Source organism: Pempheris klunzingeri, chromosome 8, assembly GCF_042242105.1.
Source record: "Pempheris klunzingeri isolate RE-2024b chromosome 8, fPemKlu1.hap1, whole genome shotgun sequence".
Classification (NCBI taxonomy): domain Eukaryota; kingdom Metazoa; phylum Chordata; class Actinopteri; order Acropomatiformes; family Pempheridae; genus Pempheris; species Pempheris klunzingeri.
The window spans coordinates 19,672,073-19,696,656 of NC_092019.1; the positions used below are offsets into that span (position 1 = coordinate 19,672,073).

General features: G+C 44.2%; 1 protein-coding gene across 1 annotated transcript in view; it reads right to left on the minus strand.

Annotated features, from left to right (window-relative positions):
• The window catches only part of cadm4 (cell adhesion molecule 4), a 140,550-nt gene extending 116,877 nt beyond the window's left edge, over positions 1-23,673 (minus strand). The window contains exon 1 of the mRNA XM_070835674.1: positions 23,508-23,673. Coding sequence (XP_070691775.1) covers positions 23,508-23,580 — 73 coding nt within the window. The 5' untranslated portion in view covers positions 23,581-23,673. The remainder of the gene's footprint in view (positions 1-23,507) is intronic.
• Positions 23,674-24,584: the final 911 nt, after the last annotated feature.

Sequence of the window (24,584 nt, forward strand, 5' to 3'; positions counted from 1 at the left end):
AATCAACTGGCCGTGATTTATTTGGATAGTTCAGTCATGCAAGCTTGTCTCCTGAAAATGTGTTCACATACTACTAATTCTGGATGAATCACATTCATTAGCATAAAAGTCTGATCTAGGAAGAGTGACATTATACAGTATATAGCACAAAGGTCTCAGGGAGATCAGGGTGGCTTTTCCGGAGTGAAGAGATGACCTTTGATACTGGAAACTGGGGACTGCATCCTGCATCCTGCATCCTAAGTGCTATTCAGTTAAGGCGACAAAAAACTTAGTTAGGAAATGAATGTGGTTTTGGTTAAATTCGTCAAAGTCAAAATGTCATGTCTTGTGTCTTAATTCAGCATTGACTTATTTCTATTTCATCAGCCACATTAGTGGCGTGGCTCTAGGGATGGCACTATGTCTCTGCCCAGTATTCAGTCAGTCCACCACTTTGGTCCACGACTGAAACATCTCAACAACTATGGGATGTATTGCCTAATAAATATCACTGTGAGCAAGTTAGCACACTGGCATCTGCAAGTATACTCTCAGTCTTGTTCACTGTTGACCGAGACAACAATCTTCCCTTAACCTTAACGATGCACTTTAGCGCAAAACCATTAATCGTGCTGTAGTTGCCAAGAGCAGAAGCTGTAGGGATAACAAATGAAATGTGCTGGCGGTGTTTGCAGATAGGATCAACAGAAAAATGTCATCATTATGTTGATTAAATACATACGTAATTAAACTTACCATTTCATAAAAACAACATATGTGCTAATGTGAATTAGTTGTCTATCTACATCATTTTTAGGAGAAAGGGATGAATCATGGCAATCATCTGGGCCCATTTATGTATTCATTTATTAATACTGAACAAACATGCCCCCTGAGATCTATGATAGCCCTCAGCCACCCATAGCCTTCTTCAAGCTCTGTGGGATTTAGGATTTAAGAGACAAAAGCTTCCAACATTTGACTCCGTGAAGCAGCAGCCTGACTCTGAGCCAGACACGCAAGTGTTTCTGGGATGGCTAAACACAAGTCAACGTGTGACGTACCATTAATGCAACATCATGCCTTTGATCCCACGGAGGTGGACTAGATCCACACAAAGAAGGAAGCAGAGACAGGGAGAGAGAATAGGAAAGGAAAAAAAGACAGAGAGAAAGCCACCCTTCGTCACCTCCTTCATCGCTCGTTATTTTAGTCTGATGATGACTCAATGAATCACTAAGTAAGGCAGCCATTGCCCTCAGTTGCATCATGGATATGGTAAAGATGAGAAAGAAATAAAACACATGGGGGAAGGTGTATGTGAGAGGAGAGAAGAAAACTCTTGACTCTTAACCACTCCTCAACTTGCACAATTTCATTTTCAGTTTTGCCCCCCCTCCCCCCTCCCCCCTCCCCTCCCCCCCATTGTTTTACTCACCTTCAGCCTTTCTCTTACTTCTCCTCATCCCTAAGGCGCTAAAACTGTGCTGAATTGCTCTCTAGTCCTGCGTTCGTATGTTCATTCATTCTAAATTAGAAAATGTAATAGAGTTGCATCATTCTACTGCAGAGAGAATGTGTTGTGATGGCAGTGTTACATGAATTGGATTTATTCCACTAATACAATTATGCATACTGGTAATCAAGAGTTATTTATAGGGCTTTCATTATGAGACTATATTCCAGCATTTAATGAAATGCATTTATATTGCATTATATTTATGTTTGAGCCACACTTGAAAAGTCTGTTATATTCAATCGGCGTCTATGTTTTGGTCTTCTGAAAGTTCACTTACAGCGACATTTGAATTTTTGCTCATTTTTTATCATTCTATTAAATCTTTTTAGTGTCTTTTAAATGCAATGTCGCTCACTCCCATTCATATCCAGCAGCAAAGACAACAACTCCGGAAACATCTTATTCAGCCTGCACAGATAATCCATCACTGAACAAGAGGACATCAATCATGCTTTGCAGAGCTGTATAAAATATGAGGTTTCAAACTGAATGAATTTTCACTCACTGTTTCTTATTAATGTGAGAATTCATGTGGGTTTTTTTAAAAAAAAAAATCTGAAAACATTTACAGTCTCCTACTTTCTCGTTTTGATTCTGCCTTTGATGCAGCATTTCTGTATTTCCCCAATTCTTCCAGCACGGCTGCAGTTTAAGAGGTTTTTAGGAGAAGTGTGATTGTGAAAGTGGGAGCGAGGTTTAGCTTCCGACAGTTGGCCTGCTCTCAGCCTATAAGACTGTGAAACTGCCTGACAACGCAACTATCCATCCAAACATAGGTGCACACCACAGACGTGCATGCACAAACACATACTTGCACACACTAGTATACCTCCATGCTTGACAGGAAGAGGAAATGGCTTTTCTCCATTTGGAGAGCCACAAACAAGAGGTGCTGCCGGCCCATTTCAGATAGCAGCCCTCTTAAAGGGCCCCTCTGTCTATGAATATGGAGATGAGGATTTAGGAAAGAGGGGGAAAAAAGTCGAGGGAGGGAGAGATCAGAGAGTGAAAAAGAGGGAGCAAGAGAGAGATTCTGTGTCTCTGAGGTGCTTTTCCTGCCTGCCCTGTGGCCCTTGGCTGGATTTACGCACTGGATTTAGGAGAGAGTGTGTATGTGTGTGTGTTTGTGTGTACGTGTGGTGGAAATGAGAGGGTCTATGTAGATGCAGAGCCAAAGGCGACAGGTCACAGAATAATCACACTCAGACATGCCTATAGTCATGGGACACAGAAACACAGAAACACTCACACACACCTTAATCAGCTCCCCTCTCTTCATCTATTCTCTCTTTCACACAGACGCCCCCCCCCCACACACACACACACACACACACACACACACACCTGCTCCACCCCGTTAAACACATCTGCAATCACACACTCACAAACAGAGCACATACACCTATGCATCACCTGAGTGCACAGTGCTGCACCTCTCCACTTGGCTCCCTCTCATCCTTCTGTTCATCTTTCCCTTCATTCACTGCCGAGCCAGCATCCGTTGCACCTTAGATAAGCCTATATGGGTTTCCTTCCCGCCTGCGTTCATTTATATGCAGCTCTCCAGCAAAACAAACAGCCGTCCGTGTACAGCAGATAGCATCTCAGTATCACCATCCAGCAGCCACTACACACCACATGAATTATGGATTGGTGTAAGCGTGTGGAGGGGGTCAGACAGGAACGACAAAGGCCAATCCCACAGGCCCTGTTAGATGACTGATGGCAGCCAATGTAACAGTTCATTTTCATCATTAACATTGATAGCACAGTGGTAATGGTAGAAACACTTAGAGAGCTCACAGACTGACTCACTGTCAACATGTGAGTGAGAACATCCTTCACGCGTGGGGGTCTGACTTGTGATAAAGTTCAATTACATGCAAATGCTTTGAGTTACATCATTGTCATCATCACAGGTGCTCACGCCACTGTCTGACTGATCTTACAGCATGTCGACATCACCGCCTCTTCTGCAATTCTCACCATTATGGCAGCTTTTATCTGCATCGTGGGGGAGGGTTGCTGGCTTTAAAGAATAGATTCACATTTTTTTTAAGTCTCTCTTTTCACACTGGTCACACGTCCATATGCACGTTGAAAGTTATTGGTCGCCGCAGTTGTTCTTCTCTAAGTAGTCAAAGAGATCCCTTCCTAAAATGACACTGATAAAAAGTGATGACAGAAAATATTGCACTTCAAAATTCAGCTACAGCAGCTTTGAGTTTTCAGCGCTTTGAGTTAGGCAAATCAAGTGGCCATTCTCCAGAGTTACAGTCTTTTTGGTATGAAATTCCCTCCGGGGCAGCCTGGTGGCTTAAGGGTTTAAGGCACTGAACATGAAGTGCACGCCACATGAAGTGAACTTTCATTGCATGTTGTCTCTCTTAGTTCACTTGTCAACTCTCTATTAAAAGGACATCATTTAAAAATAAAAATCCCTCTAAGAAAAAGGATGTAACTTTACTTCCAACTCTACTAACCATCTCAGACTGCTGGAGCCTCGTATTAGATTCAGTTGAACGTTAGAATCCGTTTTTGCACAGAAAAAGGGCTATGGATTTTGCCCCCCTTCTTTTACATTATAATTGCATTAGGAAGGGATCCTTTGAGAGCCGGTATGGACAGGAGGAATGATTACAGCGACCAATAACGCCTCCAATGTATATACAGGCATGGGAGTTTTGTAGTAACATAAGCTTGAAAAATCTTGCGCCTATACTGTGAAGTACACCAGATTTTTCAAGGTTAATAATAAAATAGAAAATTAGGGCTCAAATGTCAAACATTTGCAGATACCAGCTTCTAAAATGTGAGCATTTGCTGCTTTTACAAATTGTGCAAATGAAAAAAAAAGGAAAGACTTGAACACTGCATTTTAAAATACTACTCAGAACCGTTCTGAACCCAAAGAGCACACTGTCTTCTCAGACGCACAATTAACTGGAACGGCTGAAATCACATTTTAAATTTAGCTTACAATAATTAGCAGAGAGGGCAGCACAGGGTCTCCAATTCTATCCAACGGTCCACCGACATGCAGCTCAGGTGAATTGGAAACTCTGAAGGCGTTAATGCGAGCGTATGACTCTACTGTATGTGATAACCCCGTGATACGCTTCTCATCCCTCGCCTAATGCATGCCGGGAAAAGTTCCAGCCCTCCTGTGACCCACCACAGGATAAGCAGCCATAGAAATTGGATGGATGGATAATTAGCAGAACTGACAGCACGAGCAGCCATGACACTGTCATCACATTCATCATCATCTCCATTACCGTAATCGTAATTCCAACGATCATAATCATGATCAGCTTTACACCAGCATCTTCATCAGCCATCCAGGAGGATGGTATCTAGTACTATTACCTTCATCATCGTCATCATCATGGCAACACTAAACGACGTCACCGCCGTGGCCGCCTGCAGCTTCATCATCCTCCTCCTCGGTGGTTTCACGGACCTTGTCAGGTCTCATTTCTTAACAGCGGCACCATATAATGAGAGCTATAACCATTATTGTCCAAAGGTCTCCTGTTCCAATCCTTTACTTTACCAAATGACTTTTCCTTGCCCCGGCTCTCTCGCCTTCTCTATTTCCCATTCCCCCGCTCTAATTACACACTGTTTATTTGGCCTCCTGGCTGCCCCCTAATGCAGAGGAGAGGCGTCATTAAAATGATTTACAGATGTAATCCCCCCTCCCACCCTCCTCTCTCTCTCTCCTTCTCTTTTTCCTTTCTCCCCCCTCTCTCTAAACTCCCACCCCCTGGCACCCCCCAAATATAGCTCACCCTAATATCACCGGCGGGATTAAAATCCGTTTCGATTAATCCCCTTTGCTCACTGCCTCTCTGTTTTCATGCTTTCTCCCTTACTGCCCTTTCCACCTCTGCAACTTTCTCCACTGTCGCCCCCCCATAACTCCCACTTCTTTGGTTAAAAGAGTTTTTTTTTTTTTCTATGAGCTGACATTCTGTCTCCTTCATTCTTCCTTTCCTTTCCCCTCACCCTTGCCCTGTCTCTCTTTCTCCCTTTCAGACACATGAACATTATTCCTCTCTGTAATTATGTTATGGTTAGAAACTGTAATCATTTTGGTTGCCTGACTCAAATGTTATCTCCTTCCATTGACTCAAACACGAAGAAAGGAAGTGAGGCAGATAGTTTCCTTCCTCTCCTTAATCAGCCATCATTACCATGATAGCTTTTACTTTTTCTTTGCCTTATTTGACCTCCTGGAACAAGCACAAGAAAACATAAACCCTTTAGATGTAAGTATAAGACATATACAACAACCAGACACAAACAGGAGGATTAAAATCAGATTCAATTAATCTCTTATTCCCATTGCCTCCTACTCAGTGATGCTCCTTTTCTTGCATACTTTCCACATCACTAACTTGCTCATTTTATTCCTCAACCCCTATCTTCTCAGGTTAAAATGGGTTTTTCTCTGTGCGTGCGTGCGTGTGTGTTCGTGTGTGTGTGTGTGTGTGTGTGTGGGCAGGTAAATATTTTTTATTCAGCCCCTTTACTTCATGTTATCTCTCTTACCTGATTTTCCCACACCTCCACTCTCTGCTTTTAATTAACACTCTTTATTTCACAGCTCTGCCTGCTAATCTCTTCATCGGAGGCCTATAGCACTGGAGGCTGAGCTTTCACTCCCACCTCGGGCTCTTTGTGCTCTTTCAAAACAGAAAACGGCAACAAACGCAAGTGTAAGCACACACATGCAGATGCTTCCCACACACACTCACCCACTCACACATCGCTTCAAACACATTAATACACTCAAATGAAAAAAAAAAAAACAAGGCAAAGATGCGCAGGCAAAAATTAAATGAAAATAAATTTTAAAAATAAAACATAAGCCAGGCTGATTGCGTGACTTCATCCACAGTTTTTTTTTTTTCTCACTTGCATTGTTTTTCCGTGCAAAATATAGCACAAACAAGTGCAAACAGCCCGCCTCTATGTTTGTGTTTTTCTGAAGCCACGTTTGAGCACACAAGATTCTGTCAGATCTCAAGTCACTGGAATCACACATAAATCGTTAAATATACCACCGAGTGTGCGGTCTTGTGTCTCGACTGAATCGTCAGGTGTCTGCGTTTCTATGATTAAAATATAATTTTTTTAAAAAACGGTGAAATTTAGCGTTATGTCTACGGTCTCCCACGTAAGATTTGAAAATCCTCTAGTGTGCAATAGCATTACACCACTATTTGTGGCACTTTTCGTGTGTACAGCTGAGTGTGAAATAGCAATGTGGCAAAGAGAAAGATAACATCAAAGAGGAAATTTGGGCTTTGGGCGACATTTTATTTGGAGGCTTAATCTTTCCAGCACATCGTGCTGTCGGTCTTAACAGATTCTAAGCACAGCTCCACATCACATTAATACGTGAGTGTATTAACATCCTACTTTCTACATGATGATTCTATTATTATGCAAGTAGATTTGTTAACACACAGTACGTTCAACCAAATTGGGCAGTAACATGCCTGAGATTATACAGTACTAGGAACACATACACCATATAGGCTGTTATGGCTCATAACATATCAGTGTGTAATGGATGTGTATAATTACAAAAATGACTGCTGTGTAGCTGTCAGAGGATGTTGCCAATGCCAGCTTAAGGGCAAAATACAGCTGGTTTATGTCCAAATAAGGTCAAACAGCGATTTGCTGACATCCATTATTGGATAATTGTGTGAACAGGCATTACCCTTGTGCCCTTGCACAAAATTTCACACTGACTTGAGATGAATTTCACAGAACAATGCATACACAGGGGTTAATACATTTGGAGGAGAGGTTACGCATGCATATTTCTGCTTTTGTGTGTATTCACAGACTTTTCGTTGAGTATCATCCGGCTCCAAAAGCGTTGGTCGCACACTTGTCTACACCTGTAAACACCTGCAGGCTAGATTCATCAGTGCTGACAGTGCTCTGCACTGCTCAATAGACTATGTGCAAAATGGACTGAGCTCCCACTTAGGGAACTGAGCTTGGTGAACTGCTCTCAGGTGTACTTGACAATTCTGTTATTAAGCCTGAGGTTACACTATTCTTCGTGACAAGCACTTACACCAAATATCTGACGTTTCTGTTGTTGCTGCTTTATGAAGGCAATCTTTCTGAACTGTAAAAATAGCTCACTGCACAAGTGGAACACAAGGACACAACATTATAACTTAAGCTAAAGCTGAAACATCTCTCTCTTATAGGATACTGCCATTTTCCCCAACCAATCCATTTTCCATTGCTTGTCTATTTATTTGTTATTTTGCATTTCTTGTTACAGTGCTTTGTATAGGATGGACATTTTCTTCCTCTGTTGGCTGCGTAGAGCAGTGCGGTGTAGAGTTTGTATTTTTTTTACTTACTGGACTGTTTTCCTATCAAAAGCCAGAGCGTTTTATGTGCCAGAATGTAATAAAAGTGTCTACTGGTTATATAGGTTTTTTTTTTTACGAATCATTAATAGTGGCTGAGTGAGGCTGGTGATGATGTCACCATATCTGGCTTCTTTTCAGAGGAAAAGAAAGCTTAACAAAAATTGTACGTTTAATTTTCTGTTGACCAGTATCAGTATTTGACTTTTTTTTTAATCTAATAACGATACATTTTTATATATTCATCTTTATACATAAACACATAAAACAAATATTTTCGATAAGGATCCCTTAAGGATACTGTTACTTAATGACCTCAGACATACATTTCTGTTCTGCAGTTTCATGCTAAATATCGGCCAACACATGATAACTGATAACAAGATATTTGCAATAGGTTTTATCATTCTTACCCTAAAATAAAAGTGTTTCTGGTAATGCACATAGACAGACACACATACACACATTCCCAAGGATGTTTGCACTGTGCAGACAGGATTCTGATTTAAAAAATTATATATTCAGGGCCTCTTGGCCCTTTTTGGCCCTGGTTTTATGAGGAGAGGAGAAAATAAGAGCAGGTGAGGAAAAAAGGAAAGAAGGGCTGATAACCCACACTGAACTAACACCATGCAGACGAGGTTCTATGACTGCTTTGCTCTATCCATCTTTGTCATCCACCCCTGAGATGTCTTTATTATGGTGAATTACATTACACCGCTGTGCTATGTGTACACAGGGGAAACACATCACATAATTGAATGAGTGTCACACTCGGATCCAGACAATTGTTAAATGTAAATATGGCATTGCCAAAGTGGCTCTGAAACCCATGTTGCATTGCTACTGGTCTATGAATAGCTCAATATTTGCGCTTCAGGCTGCGTGTAGCCGTTAACCACAGCTGATTTCCTACAACTCTCCTCAACTCTAATAGCAGAAGCACACATTGGTCTATAACAATAGCACTGATATGATACCGAGGGGTAAACAGCAGTGCAGGGAAAATGTGATGAATGTGAAGACATCAGGTGTGTAACACCGTCGCACACTCTCTCTGCCTCTTTTAACGTGCCATTCTGAAAGCTAGTCCACTCTTTCCAATCAGACCTTTATTGTCCTGTAATGAATACATTCTCATAAAATAAGGGTGCTGTGGGAAAAGGGCACAGAGGGAGGAAGAGAGATAGAGAAGAAGACCCAGAGCAGAGAGAGGTACATGAGCAGAAAAGTGGAACAAACGACAAGCACAAGTATGAGTGAGCGTGAGCAGACTGGAGGGTTTGGGCGTAGTTGTTTGCTTTTACCAGCACCTTCATATTTCAATCCAATTCTTTTCAGTTTTGTTTCCAAGGACTTTTGTCACACATGTCTGTACTTGCAGTTGCAAATCAGCATTCAGTTTGCTGGCTGCGGTGTGTACCTGTTTTCTGGCCTGTTAAATAACCCTCATTAAAGGGCAACAGCAACTAATAACAGTGTCCAAGCTGCACCGAGTTTGTCCCTGTACCCTGTCCCCTTCTCTCCTTGTTTAATTTCCCTGTAAGCTCGCTTATTGATTTCAGCCCCTCCATTCCGTAACTCTTTTTATTAATAACACAAAGCAATAACAAGAGTGTCACAACCCCGAGTTTCGCACAAGCAATTAATAAGATTAATCTAAAGCTGGCGGATGTGTGTTTGCGATGGTCTTTACAGTAACGCGTCTCTCCCAGAGGCTACGCCTGGCCTCACTACTACTTTCTCTTCCCCCCCTCCTCTCTGCTTTCCTTCCACAACTCTCTGCCAACTCAAACTTCTGAAAGAAGTCGCAAGGGGGGGCAGAGAGAGAGCAGCTGAAATTTGGGCCAAGTACAAAAGAATGGGACTTGATACTGAGACCGAGCAAAAGAGACTATGAGGGAGAGAAAGGGAGGCAAAAAGGAATAAGAGGGAAAAGACACAGAGGGGGGAAAAGCAGAGGGCAGGAGAGATGGAGGAGGAAGTGCCAAAAGGCAGGACTTGGTGGTAAATTCAGAGGCGGACAAGGTGGAGAGAGAGGGAGACAGAAGAGGAAGCAGAGAGAAATACGGATGTGCTGAGGGTAACAGAAATGAATAAAAGATGGAGGGAGGCAGATAGGATCGAAAGGTAGCTGAGGTGAGTGAGAGAGCTGCTGGAACTATTAGATTCTCAGTAGGCAGTCGCTCCATCTCTGTACCTCCGCTGTAGTTATCAAGTCTGGCTTCGTGCAATGCTGTTAATGCAACTACTAAACTGCCACAGTTTGACATGAGCTAGTTCAAATAAGTGCTCACTCATCTTCCCGCATTTATGCACATTGCCGGTACGCAAAGTCACAGAACTCCATCTGTTGGCGTGAATCTCTATGTGTGAGTGGGAATGCACAGCATGAAAGAAACTTTCCAGGACTGTGTGTGTACATGTATGTGTGGGTGGGTACATGGCAGAACATCCCCAACTACAAGTACGTGAAAGTCTGTTAGGTCTATTGACAGCCACAGACTGTGCTATCTGGATCGTACAGACACATTTACCTTTAACACTTCAGGTAAATTACCATACCTGCATTATTCAAATATCCACAGAGATTACGTGCATTATTTGACATAACCTGGCCACTTGTGCCACACAGATGCTGTTACAGCTGAGATAGATTTTGTCAGCTGTCTAGCTCTTTTTTTTTTATTTCATTATTTTTGGTAAGCCTGCCAGGTGTAACCCACTAACAGTCTGTCAGTTTGAGAACATGCCCACGGCTGCCAAATATCAGAATCACTAGCATATTTGTGTCCTAGCTCAGTAATATCTGCAACGAGGCATTGGAGCCTACAGGATCATTTTATTATCTTATTTTTGTAGCTTTGGCCATCATTTTTATTGGTTATGATGATATTGTGCTCACCAGAATCCAGAGCATGAAAAACGAGAGGTCAGATGGTAAGGTTGTAAACGACAGAGAGACGACACAGCTATTTAGCCAGATAATCTAAACCACTCATTTAGGGTTAAAACTTGACATGAGTGTGCCTGAAATGATTGCCGTAGCCTGCGTTCCTGTTAAGTTTGGCTAACCTCAATAATCATCATTTTTGAAATATTGGACTTTTTAGCAAGGTTGCCGTGTTCCCAGACCTCGACAATTAACTTGTACAACCTTTTCATAACAATAGAAGTGACAGACTAGACCTTGAAAGTAAGATCCAAGTTGTAATAAACCAGAATTTTCTTTTATTCAGTTTAACAGAAAAAGGATCATCCATGTCAAAGGTGCAACCCATCTCTTGGGTTAAAACTTGTCTTTCATTTGCAAAAACAACATCAGCAGGGTCATGAATTCATAGTTGTTGTTTGCAGGCTAGGCTTGTGGAATAGCTGACTGTAAGGTGGTGCAAGGCAGTCCCATGTGCATGGTGTCCAGAGTATATTCAACCGCAACTGCATTAATAATGGTAGTTACAACAGTTACATCAGCCTCACACATAAGCCCACACACACAAAAGGGAAAAGGACAACAGATGCATCCTGGGCAAATCAGGCATTATCTTGTGATTGTGCTGTTGGTCCTCTTGTGTGGGTGGGTGAGCAAATCATGTAGCTATGCTACAGTGCCAGTGACGATCAAGTGTGTGTATGTGTGTGTGTGTGTGTGTGTGTGCGTGTGTGCGTGCGTGTATGTGTGTGTGTCCACAGGATATAACTATATGTGTGTGTATGCTGAGGGCTGAAATGAAGGTGGGCTGTTATCATCTCCCACAACCTCCCTCCCTCCATCCCACCTCTCTGTCCTCGCTGTGGCATGTCCATGTAAGTTGGTTACAGCCACATAATTTTCGGGAGGGTCGGATGGCAGCGTTTTGCTCCTCTACACCTCCCTGCCTCGCTCTATCCATCCACCACCCCTGGCCATTCCCGGCACTTCACAACTGGATGAGCAAAGCGGCAGCGGCTACCTACCTGGCTCTCTGATTGACTGCAGTGTTGCTGAGCGAGCCTCACTGTATCTGTGCCGTGTTTATTGCTTCTTTCACCTTCACCGTAATTGAGTCCCTTCCCTATGCGAAATATGCACCGTCAGACGGGTGGATGTGTGTGTGAAAGGAATCCGTCAGGGGTGTGTGTATGTGAGGGACCTGGGAGTTGACTGACAGGCTACATAACTCAATTCAGCAATTCTAAGCGAACCTGATGGCTGTTTTCTTGTGTGTTTCTGTGTGTGTGTGTGTACACAAGTCAGTGTGCAGCTATCTGACAGTCAGTGTCTGACTGTATATATGAGGAAGTATATGTGTGGGCTTCTATATAGCCCTATTGAAATTTAAAGATGAAAACCTGGCATATCTCTAATAGGGGGGTTATGTGTATTGAATGTGAAAAAATAGCCAAACGGTTTAAAATATATTTGTGTGTATAAGCACATGCTTGCTTATGCACTATTTAAGCTCAGGCTCAGGCTGAGCCAGTCGGGAGTGTGTTTGGCATGACAAAAATGCCAGGACAACGATGCATGTGTATGTGTCTGCATGTGTGAGCTGAATACTACTGAGCCTCTTTCACACGCACACACACACCTACACAACATCACACACAACTGTAAACTGGCCAATATGCCAACAACAGACCAGTAGAAGAGGTAAATCATGATGTATATAATGGATAAGTGAGATAACGTACCACAGAGGTTAAGGACGAGAGATGAAAAAGTAGAGAAGAGTGGTTGTGTATGTGTGTTTGGGTGTGAGGTCTGATCTTAAGAGACTGGTAGGAAGTACATGAGGGAATTAAATATGAGGGAGCTAAACTCTTTGCTGTGCTGCAGATAATAGGAACACAAAGTTATGCACAGGCTTCGGGAGAAATACAAAGAGTGGAGGAGGTTGCTGTAAGGGAGAGAGAAGATATAGGGTTAGTTAAAAACAGTCATGGGAGCAAGAGAAGGTGGGTAAGAGATGAATGGGGATGGTTGGGAGGGACTACATGGTCTCTGAAGTGCATGTATGGGGAAAATAAGCCTTCACCAGAATATTGCAGAGCAGCACATAAGTAAAATGCACAGTTCAGCAAGCCCAGAGCGAGAGAGATGTGGAGAGAAGGTAAAACTGGAAGTACAGTAAAATGGAAAAAAAGACTATAAAAAGAAAACAGAAAGTTAAAAGAAAAGGAAGGAAGTGAAAGCGTAACTTATTCGGAGAAACAAGAAGAGGGGCAAGAGGGGAGTTGGAGAGAGAACGAAAATAATATTGGGAATGAATCGGTGCTGATGGGTGTAAATGGAAGGAGAGAGTGTGGAAAATAAAGAGTCAGACAAAGGGGAAAAAAACCATTTTATCTATGCAAATGAGATGGGGAAAGCAGAAGCACGGGCATTCAAGCTGGCCACCTGGGCCCTGTCAATCCTCCTTTTCTCTTTTTCTCTCCCTCTCTCTTCCTCTCACTGTCTACCTCTCCACACCTGGCCCTGGCAGCCCTCTAGCCTGCGGCTACAGTATAAGAAGTAGATGGGAAGAGAAGGCAGGAACGAAGTGCAAGCAGCAGGGGGGCAGGAGAGACTGTTAGCCAAAAGTTCCATCAGCAAGCGATCCTGGCAACGAAAAGTCCCCCCTCGCCCTCCCCGAAATCTGTCCAGCTATCACCGAGTCCCCTTCTCATTGCAAACGGTCAGTAACAGTTGGAGCACATTCATATGGGCGCATGCACCTGGAGCACATGAGTGGATGGTGCGCATAGGCATGGGCATTTAAATACCAACAAGGTTAAATGCAGGCACACTGGGAGGGGTAGTACGGATAAAAAACGCTTTTGTGCGATCATGGCGAGTACAAACAAAAAGACAATGCTCAGGCCCTTGAATCGACTTCACACTGCGGGAGAATTGGGAGTGAGGGATCAGAGAGGCGGGAGGGGTTGAAGGAAAGAAAGACAGATGGGAGTGGGAAAGAACAAGACATAAAAAACAAAAAGGCAGGGGGGGGTGAACCAGCGCAATGATCAAGACTGAAAAAAGGTTTTGTTTGAGAACAAGAGGCAGCAAAAGGGTGCTACATGGATGAAAACAAATCTGAAACACACTGTACATGTGCATGTCTGGATCCGTTTGTGTACATGAAACACGCACACACTCACCAGGTGTGTCCCTCCGTTTGTCTACACCATCCTGGGGAAGCTCATGAAAAGGAGGCCAGAGAGGGAGCATGGCATTTAAAAAGCAGAGAGCATCAGGACACAGCACGCCGCAGTAAATGGGTTTGGAAAGGTCTCGACAGTCTCCAGAGAGCAGTGTAATGTTTGTATTCCTGCATATGCAAATCTGCATACCTGTGTGTACGTGGGTGTAGGTGCTCGTGCCAACTCGCCATCCCGCCCAGTCTGATCAGCCCCAGATTTGTGCAGACTTCGGTAACACGGCTGGAGATTTATACATCACTCATCATTTGGGATCAACCTGCTTTTTAATTACCTGTGGTTTATGTTTGTTTTTAATTTTCCCAATAAGCTCATAAATCGCTTTCCCCACTGCACAACTAAAATCCATCTCCGCATCAGTTATAATTGCATATACAAGTAGCGCTGTCACAAAAGTAAATCTGACCCTCCTACCGGCGCTGTCATGTGTTCGGTAATTGCTTTAGAAGCTGAGGGAAAAAACGTATAAATAAGTAATCATAAATATATGATAAAGTTTCAAACTGCCATTATAATAGTGACTCTGCACTCCTAATCAAACTAGGATTTTAAGTTTTTGATTTTGTTGATAGATTTCTTTTATGAAGCAGTTAAAACACGTTTTGCTGATGTGTTACTTCACTGACTCATAACACCAAAATACCACGGTTGGCAGATTTAACTGATATCATCTGGACCAGAACTTGCTGAATTTTGTGGCAAATTTGTCAATATTGTTATACAATAAATTACGCTCATGAGCATGACTTTTATTCAAGTTAATGATAAAATGATGGCAAAGACAAAGTGGCAAAGTCAGCATAATAAACTATAATCTTGGTAGCACAACGTTATTTCAATATTTGCACTCTGTTCACACATAAACGAATAGTGTTGTAGTGGAGGAAGGAGCGAGCTGTTTTCTAATGAGCTTTTAATGGTTTTCTTTTTTTTTTCCCCACTGTTGGAATTTGCCTCTCTATACTAATTGAATGTTTAAAATTTTTTGACATAAACTGAAGAAATTTTCAACTATCTAGATTAAAATGCATCAAACAAAGTAGTCCATGATGTCAAATTACACTTGCTTCCACAGCGTTATCTAACCAGCAGTGGCACATTAACTAAATATGGCAAACTTCTCCTCCGTTATCTCAGCTGATCTGCTCCTGACGTTGACAAATTAACTTTGTCTTCCGGTCATTTTTGCAGACTGCACATTCCTACACTCCTCGGACCGTTAAGCCTTCATCTTTGTTGACAGCCTCAATTTTCATTTGCATTATAGCGAACATATCTTCACTGCTTCATAGTGACTTAATGTAACCAAAGATTCATGCAGTTGAAGTTTACACCCTTATGCAAGACTCATAAGAGTGAAGCCTAGGACTCTGAAAATCTGTCAATTTATATCTTTCAAACTCTGAATAGAAGAAGACGTATTATATTCCCCAACATCTAATGCATATTTATTGCAGAGCATGAATTTTAGTGACAGGAAAAGCAAATTTTTTAAAACTTGTGTCATGGGTCATTTTGGATCCAAGTTACAGCAAGTCTGGTAACTAAAACAGCGGATGGAGTTGCTCTGATAAAAGGAGGACAGATGGCTGCCATCTTGGCCCTGGGGAAGAGAAAAAATAATCAAGAATGAAAGCCCATTCCCCCAAAGCTTTCTTTTATTAGTTTTCTTGCAATAAACTATGTTACTGTATATGCAGTGGAGAGGCGACAGCGTCGTGCTGTGTGTACTTTGAGGCTCTCCACAATGTAGGATCTATATTGCACACACAAAACCCACTTGCTGTTCAAGGCTAAAGAGTCCAAAAGCTAAAAATGACTTTGGTACCAACCACAGAACCCCACTGGCTTCTGCAAGCTGCTTCACAGCTCAGTTAACCAGTATGGCCCAGCGGGTGACAGTTGCTATGAACCACCGTTTCTCCGCAACTGCACCCAATGCCCAAGGCCTGTGTCAAACTCATTCAGTATCACAGACTGTACGGATGTTCCACTCTTCTACTGCAACGGCCAGAAAGGAGAGACATGGTCCTTCTGCAGTCCACGATAACATTCTTCACCCGACAGATGGACACAGAGATAGGAACACATCTATGGACATGAGTCAAAGCACTCTAAGGGAGGTGAGGCGAGGGGGGGTGTACCTGTTAATGGCCATAAGGCGAATCAGCAGTCGTGCACTTAAATGCCCCTCAGCTGCTCAGGAGAAAATGAATCCTGGGAGAGAATCAGCCGGAGCTTTCCTCAAGGTCGTTGGTGCTTGGCCACTTTTTAAGTGGCCTTGCCAACTGTAACAATCTCTGCAGAAACAATCGCAGCACCAATCCAATTTGGCCCGGTTTCTTTTCTTTTCCCTTTACTTCAGTGCAGACTCTCACTGCATAGCTTCACTTTTGTTTTGCCCTGCTGAAAGCAGAGCAGAGCCTGAATTGATGACCTTATGAATCTCAAAAGAGCTCAGCAAATCATTGCGGTAAATCTCGTCCCAGCACATTAAGCATGACCGCAGGCTTTTCCCCCCCTTCAATTTTTTTCATTTCTTTCTTTTTTCTTTGTCCATCTCTCCCTCTCACTCGTTCCTTCCTATAAGCACTTGAGGGTCTTTCAGAGCGGCCAACTTTTCAAGGATTGTTTTCATGTGCAGCTAATTAATTGCCTATAATTAATGGTTGTTTACGGTTTGCTAATGAAGTGGATCAAAGCTTACTACTCCTGATGTTGAGGCTCTTGTCTCAGGCCTGAGAAACAGATAAATAGAAGAACAGACCAAAGGAGAGGAGTGGCTGGGAGAGTGTAGGGATGTGTCGGGGAAGTATCATGAAAGCTGCTTTCTTTTTTTTTTTTTCCTCTCTCTCAGTAGCTGTGTCAACAATCGCTTGGCATCTGTCCAGAACGGAGCCGGGCAATCTGAGTTTGATCTATTGGCAGCTGCTGTTATCACTTGTCATCCACTGAGTGATAGCATTTGGTATTTAAAGTGCATACAGTATACGAGGATGTGTGGTTTTCTGTAACATTTGCAAAGATAATCTGGGATAATCTTGTGCTTACTAATGCATCCTTTTTAGGCAAACATCCTCTTTTTTTTTTTTCCCCCTCCTAACTACAAATGTCAAAATGCTTTAAACATTCATGAGCATAAGCTAATAAGCTCTGATTTTACTGTACAAAAGAAAAAGTCCTTACTGAGATTTCTGGAACCACTGCAGGTGAAGCTACCTCTTTATCCATGCCAGCCATGGTCATAGCTCAAATGAATTTGCCACTCATAGGAGAGACATTTTGAGAGTTTTCTAAGATAGAAAAGTCATCTGAGACCTCTTGAGCATTGTTGTGTCTGCCTTCTGAAAATCTCCATCTGATTTCCCAGTAGATAGTGCAGTGCTTTGACTGGCAATTTTCAGCATCTGACAATCTCATCAAAGCCAACCTATTAATGGCACGATACGAAGAGGGATTCTAAATGGCAGCCAGATGAATAGCCCAGTGCGTGTGTGGGTGTTTAATTCTCTGAGCCGAAGCACTGTGTAGCTCCTCTGAAAGTGGCATGACTGGCCACGAGCTGCTGGGAAACAATTTCAATACTTGTTTGCTTGAGTCTGTGCATGTGGGAGCGAGAGTGTGTGTGCGTGCCGTGACCTCATCGATCACGGCACCTCGTCTCCCGGGTGTGGTCACCCACACAGTGCTTGCCCTCTCTCACTCTTTATCTCTGTGTATCACCATCCATCTCTCTGTCTCCCGTCCTCCTCCTCCTCTTCCTCCTCCTCCTCACCTCTATCCTCTTCTTACACTAGCACCCTGTACTTTTCTGCGCTGGTCCCACCTTCTTAATCTCACCCTTTCCTCTTTACTCACTTTGTTTTTACCCCTCTAAATCCGTCACATGGCGCAGCAGGGGTTGCTCTCTCTCTCTCTGTCTCTCCCTTGTCTTTTTATATATATTTTTTTTTTCACACCTTCCATTTTAGAGCTGAAATCCTGCAATCATTCACTTGTTTGTTGGACTCCTCTCTGCCTGACTTTCTCCTCTGCTCCGTTCCTCCCTGCTTCACTGGTCTGTGACGCATGCCCCTGGCGCTTTTCCCTCCTCCCCTTGCTCCCTTCCTGCACTCTTTTATACACTGTGCAGCCAGCCATCTCTCCCTCTCTCTCCCCCTCTGCCTTTCATCCTCCTTTTCTGACCCCATCAGTCCCTCGTGCCCTGGCTAAGCCTGGTCACTCTTCATCAGCAAGCCTTCAGTGGACACACAGACCTCCCAAGGGTAAAAGGAAATAGGGTCTTGTTGGCAACCTCTGTGCCCAGCCTTGACAGTTTCACCTGGGTTTAAGTCTTTAACTGATCCTCCTTACCCCTGAATGAGCACCTCATTACCAGCCGTCCTCCCCTCCTCTTGTCTCTACATCAAGCTTCCCAGATGGGATGTGTACAAGCCTCTGCACTGGTAGAGTATAGTTTCCAGCTCCTCAATTTTAGGCACTTGCCCTTTTCAGCTCAATCAGCCTCTCTCGTCCAATCAAGGCTAGTGAGGGCTCCGTCGCAGCGCCTGAGTGGGGATAATCACCTTGGTTACCAGCGTTACCGCAGGCCGCTGTCTGGCCAAGTTAGCGCTGTGCCCTGCGGGAGGTGCGGAGACAGGTGTCACAGCAGCAAGGGAGGATGTTAAACAAGCCCAGGGCCAAGCAGGAGGTATAAACGTTTACTCTTAGTCATGGAAACTGTGTCACCAATAGCGAAGAATGCTCACCCCATGGCGTTGGTGTTTTAATGTTTTCTCAGACTCATGATCCCCTCTTTCTCTCTCTCTCTCTCTCCCTCATTCTCTGTTCCCCTGACCACAATTCAACTTTGACTGGCTTTAAACACAAGTACACCTTGTACCCCAGTAGAAAGAATACATAGCAACTGCTTTTGTGTGTAGTGGCAAGAAGCAGCGCAGAGGGAAACGCTGTTTACTGATTTCACACTCCCATGGCAAAGACAAATATACAGCGAGAGGGGTCAGCGACTGGAGAAAAGCTGCTGGCTCAGGGGACATCAGGTCACAGTATGGAAAGCTGCACCCGAGGAGGGCGTTTCGCTTTTGTATTGAGCCAATCAGATCAGATGGAGTCAAGAACGCTGGATTGATTGGCAGGCTTTGGATGCCAGCAAATGGAGGAGACGTCCTTGGCATCCTACTCAGCATTAAAAAACTTCAGCGGCAAAGTTGGTGAAACGCCAGTTGTTCTCAGAGAGCGACACATAAGGACGACATAGATCACCATTATGATAATCACAAGCGGCACTGTCTGGGGAATAGTAATGGGAAGGAGATGAGGTGGCAGCCATAAAGAGTGTTTCTACATTAGTGCTGGCCTGATTAGATTGACAGAAACTTTCACTAATGGACAATTAAACAAATGGTCAGATGAGATATAAGGCTTCAATTGCCAATTGGTGTCTTTGTGTGCCCCTTTCAATCACTGTGCCTCATGTATTCTGTTTACCCATGAACTTCTCCGCGAGGACAAAACATGAAGTGAATCACAGTGCTGTAAACAGGATGTGAAAAGGGATATGCGATGGTCTCATCACATGATGTGTCCTTGCAGTGAAAGCACACTGAGCTGTCGTGTCTTTTTTTCCACCCCCGTTATTTCTATTCACGTTTATGTAAAAATAAAATCTACTCTTGACCTGGTCTGTAACGCTGGAGGGGTTTATTGAGATGCAATCATTATGTGAAATAACAGCTCAAAACAAGGAGTTATGGATTGCAATGAAGACTGGGGGGCAGATTATGAGATAATTGCTGTAAAATACATCACCTGCACTAAACGGTGTGGCTAGGAACTTCTAATGCTTCTGAGTAATGGACCCTTGAAGGCCTAGGGGAGAATAAAACCAGCTCACACTAAGCGCCGTAGCTTTTTCAGTCATGACTTGCCCAAAAAGCGGCACAGTCCAATTTGTTTATGGAGCTTATGCTGAGGCAGTTGCTCAGCTGAGATAGTGGGCCACCCTGTCAGGACCCTTTAAGACTGCATCAGTTGATCAAACAGGGACGTGCACGACAGCAGTAGGCAGCGTATTTTTAAAAAAGGCTCATTTCGGCTTCTCAAGTGCTGACGGGCATGCCAGCACTGTCTGCCAAGTTCAGGTTGTCCAATTATTTAGACCTACGAAAGACAAGGAATCACAGAAAAAAAAAAGTGTAACACTGAAATCTGATTGTGCATTGGGCTCAAATTTATACCGTGAACCAGCAGATGGCAGGCCAGAGAGTAGGGAAGGGAGGTCTCGCTCTTTTTAATTAAATTGTCGACAAGTTTATTTTATTTTGGGGGCGAATTATCCTCCAAGGTTTGGATCAAAGGATAAACCTTGGCTTACGACGGAGGCATTTTCAGCGCATTACAGAACAAAGAAAGACGCTGAAATAGCAAGCCCAGCGCTATGTGGAAGAAAGTAAAAAGGCAATCTTAACTCTGGCATGATGCAAACTGCGTCTGACAAGCATCAAAAAGTGCAATTGGGTTCAGACAAACTCTTGCATTAGCAGTCCTATTCCTATGTTCAAAAGAGACTCTAATGTACTACGTAAGCTGTCTACAGGCAAGGTGCGTGTGTGTGTGTGTGTGTGTGTGTATACGAGTGTGTCTGCACCTACGTGTGTGCTCATGTGCCTGTGTATGTGTTTTTTGTGTTTTTGTGTGTACAGCATTTCCCTTGATGTTTGTGTTTACACGCCAGGCCTGCCTTCTGTGACTCACAGCGACATTGATTTATGCATGGCCTCTCTGTGTGTCTGTGTGTGTCTGTATGTGTCTGTATGTGTGTGTGTGTGTGTGTGTGTGTGTGCACACATATACCAGCTATAATTGGTATTCAAATCTCCTCCCACAAGTACGTCCAACTGCTGCCGTTTTTCAACAGCCGGAGCCCCAGCCAAGGTCCAAACAGGATGATGGGGAACAAGCTCAAACGGATGGCTCTCATTGCACACATTCAAATAAACAAATGGAGGTGATTTAATGCACACAGCGATAAGGCAGGTGGTAATGGAGGCATAGGAGAGGGATGGGGAGGAGGTGGAGGAATGGAAGTGATGGAGGGGTGTGTGGTAGCGATTAAGGATGGGCAAGCAGCAGAGGTGGAGTTTACGGCATTTGTTACTGTACGTGGTGTGTAAGTTTGGCCCACAGCTGCTGCAGATCAGCCACCCCCACAAAGTCATGTACCCAGCACACAAACAGCACCGAGTGAGTGTGAGTGATTGTGTGTGTGTGCGTGTGTGTGTGTGTGTGTCCCTCAGGCCTGCCCGTCAGACACACTGTGAAGTCTTTCTGCCTTTCTTCTCCCACTCTCTCTCTCTCCCTCCCTCGCTCTTTTCTGCCTGTCTTGCTCTCTCCCCCTTTCCATCCCTGTCTCTCCTCCGTTCTTCACAAGGAGGGCCAAGTCCCCCCCCCGCCTCACAGTCCTCACAGCACCCTCTCAATCTATCTGTCCACTCATTCGTCTATCTGTCTAATCAATCTGTCCATCTCTATCTTGGCATAACAACAACCACCAACCCTCATCCTCTGTGACCTTTTCTCTCCCTTTTCCTTTCATCTAGATTAGTTTTGCCATTTTTCTCCGTGGAGGAAAAAAGGGACGAGACATGCCGATTTGTTATCAGAAACACGATTTGCTTTTTTTAAAAACACAACACATGCACAGTATGTGTGCATGTGTGCAGGGTTTTTGGAAACAGACCATCATTCCCTCCTTCCTCCATCCAACCCAGTGCCTGGAACGCCCCTCCACCCCCCCCTCCCCTGGCCCCCCCGTCTCTCCCGGCCCCTGTCAGTGGCTAGATTAATGACAGTGATCAGTGAGCAGCCCCCAGCAGAGGCTGCCTGCAGCTCAGGCAAAACCCAACACCGTAAGCATCACATACGGGCATGAAGCACATTTACATGCAATACAGAAGCACATTCAGAAAAAACACACACACACACACACACACACACACAGACCTTGTACACAGTACTCCAGTTAGACTGACATACAAACGCCTACACGCTTAAGCATATAAATCAACCCTCCACTGTTACAGGAGTCTACATACAAACAGATGCACACAAACACTCAAGGGAAGAAATCAATACGCAGGCCATGGTGAGGACTGTATCAGTGCAGCCTGGAGGATGGCCATAGAGCAATGTAGTGCTCACTATAGAAAAGAGACATCATCAGAGCAGCACACCACCAGTCCTGCTGTGACAGTATCCAACCTAACACTTAACCCTTTAACTGCCTCAGGACGATGTAAACAAAGCGCTTTAGAGTGCCAACAGCCACAGGACACAACTTGGTAAAGCAACATCTGGTTACCATCCGTACTTTGTGAGAAGCTATGGGTGGAATTTGATAAGGTTACTTCTGTATATCTGTATAGTCTGTATATCAGCAAATCCAAGCAGATGGCACAGAATACCATGACGCTGAAGTTGCTCAGAGTAATGATTGAGCCTAATCCAAATCCCTGTTTTTGCAGCAGATGCACTTGTTATAGGGTAGTGACCATGAAATATGTTGTGCCTATGAGGGAGCGATGCAGGACTATCCCAGACCGAGATGTTCCAGTGGGGAAAATAATGGCAACAAACGCACTGCAGGTGTCATCACAAGGCTTTGTAATGGACTGTTGGATGCAACTGCATATGATAAGGTGAGGTCTCAAAGGGTCCTTTTCACACCGCTGCAGAATACAAAAGCAGTAGCAAACACACACACACACACACACACACACACACCGCTGGCTCTGGTGTGTGTGACATGCGTCTGGTCCACTGCGGGTATTTGTTATGAGCCCTCATGTGGCTGTCAGAATACTCAATCGGAGCTCTCCACATAAACAATAAATCCCAATCACGGTCAGTCCGGAGCAAATCAAAATGCTGTGACGCACGAGGGTCAACAGAGCACAGGGTGATTTCATAATGCATTTTCTGCGTGGGCTAAAAGTGACAGCGAGCCTGCGCTTTTCACTTTTCTTTTCGTCTGGAGGTGCTTTGGGGTCTTTCCAGCCGCCCAATTCCGAGAAGTGATCAACACAATGACTCATACTAAAGTAGCAATACGGATGTGGACCACACTCGCGCAAACGGCTTTGGTTTCAGTTACCCAGCGGTGGACACTAACAATGTTCCGCAGGATGATTGTAAAACTGGAATGAAGGCACGTGCTTTTTGTCCCGCGGTGAGCTCCCCCCCACCACCCCTTCCTTCAACCTGCCTGACAGTTCAGAGCAGACCCGGAGCCTTATCTTCTTCTTCCCCTTCTTGGAGGACTTGGGGAAACTTGCAGGGGGAAAAGCCTCGCCACGCCGCGGCGGCGTGACACTCTTCTCATTCACATCACACTCATTCACTCTGAGCCTTACCAGTGCGCACCAAGCAGGCGGCCGCGATGATGGCGAGAGGGACGCGGTAGTTCCACACGGACGCGAAAGCCATCTCTGTCGCTGATATTTCCCCCCCTGATCTCGTCCTCGGTATTCCTCTTCCTTGGAGAAATCAGAGTGTCATGAACCCGCAGGTTCACTCTCCGACGGCGCCTTCAGCGTCTGCGTGTGTGCGCGCGTATGTGTATGTGTGTACGCGCGTGTGTGTGCGTGTGTGTGTGTGTGTGAGAGAGAGAGAGCCGGAAAGAGTGCGCGCGTGTGCGGTTGTGCGTGAGCGAGTGTGTATTTTATCAAGCGCTCAGTGTGTTAACAGCAGGTCTTTGCATAGTAACGCTCCCTCTCATTCACACCCACTTTCTCTCCCTCTGAATGCCTGGGATAATGGCTTAGCCGGTTTTTCTTGGTTACTTTACATTGTAAATATATTTAAAAGCGTGCCAACAGGGCGGGCCCGTGCGCCTTCCTGACCAATTGCGGAGAGCCGGAGCAGGTGGAGGGGTGTGAGGATAAGAAAGAGGGGCCGGGCTTCGAGTAGAAACAGGCTGCGCAGGAGGAGAGCAGGGGAGAGAAGAAGGGCTGCACCTTCCAATTAATTGAAATCAATTCGCCCTAAATGTGATTGATAACCATGCGTTAATTTTCCGACGCAAATAACCAATTTATTCCAAATTCAGTTCCACGGACCGAAAAGGATGTGTGGCACAATGATTAAGATGACGAGCATGAAACAGATGTTTACTGTTCGCAGAGACAATAATGTTGCAGCCATTTGCTGTATTCAGAAGTCGGTTGGAAAAAGCTTCATCATTCGTGTTTGTATTAGTGAGTCATTTGCATGCCATTATTATTTAGGTGGACTCACCTTTGCCATGATGTAAGGCTGATGTAGTGGCAACTAATCATTTTCAGGGAGATGCTTTTTCTTTTCTTTCTTTTTTTTTGCCTGTTTGGTGATCAAAACTGGAGGGAAGGTTCCATATTGACCCACAGCCAAATCACAGCAAGGACAGGAGCCTTTGGGTGTTTTGAGATTAGGGGCCACAATGTTGCAGAAGC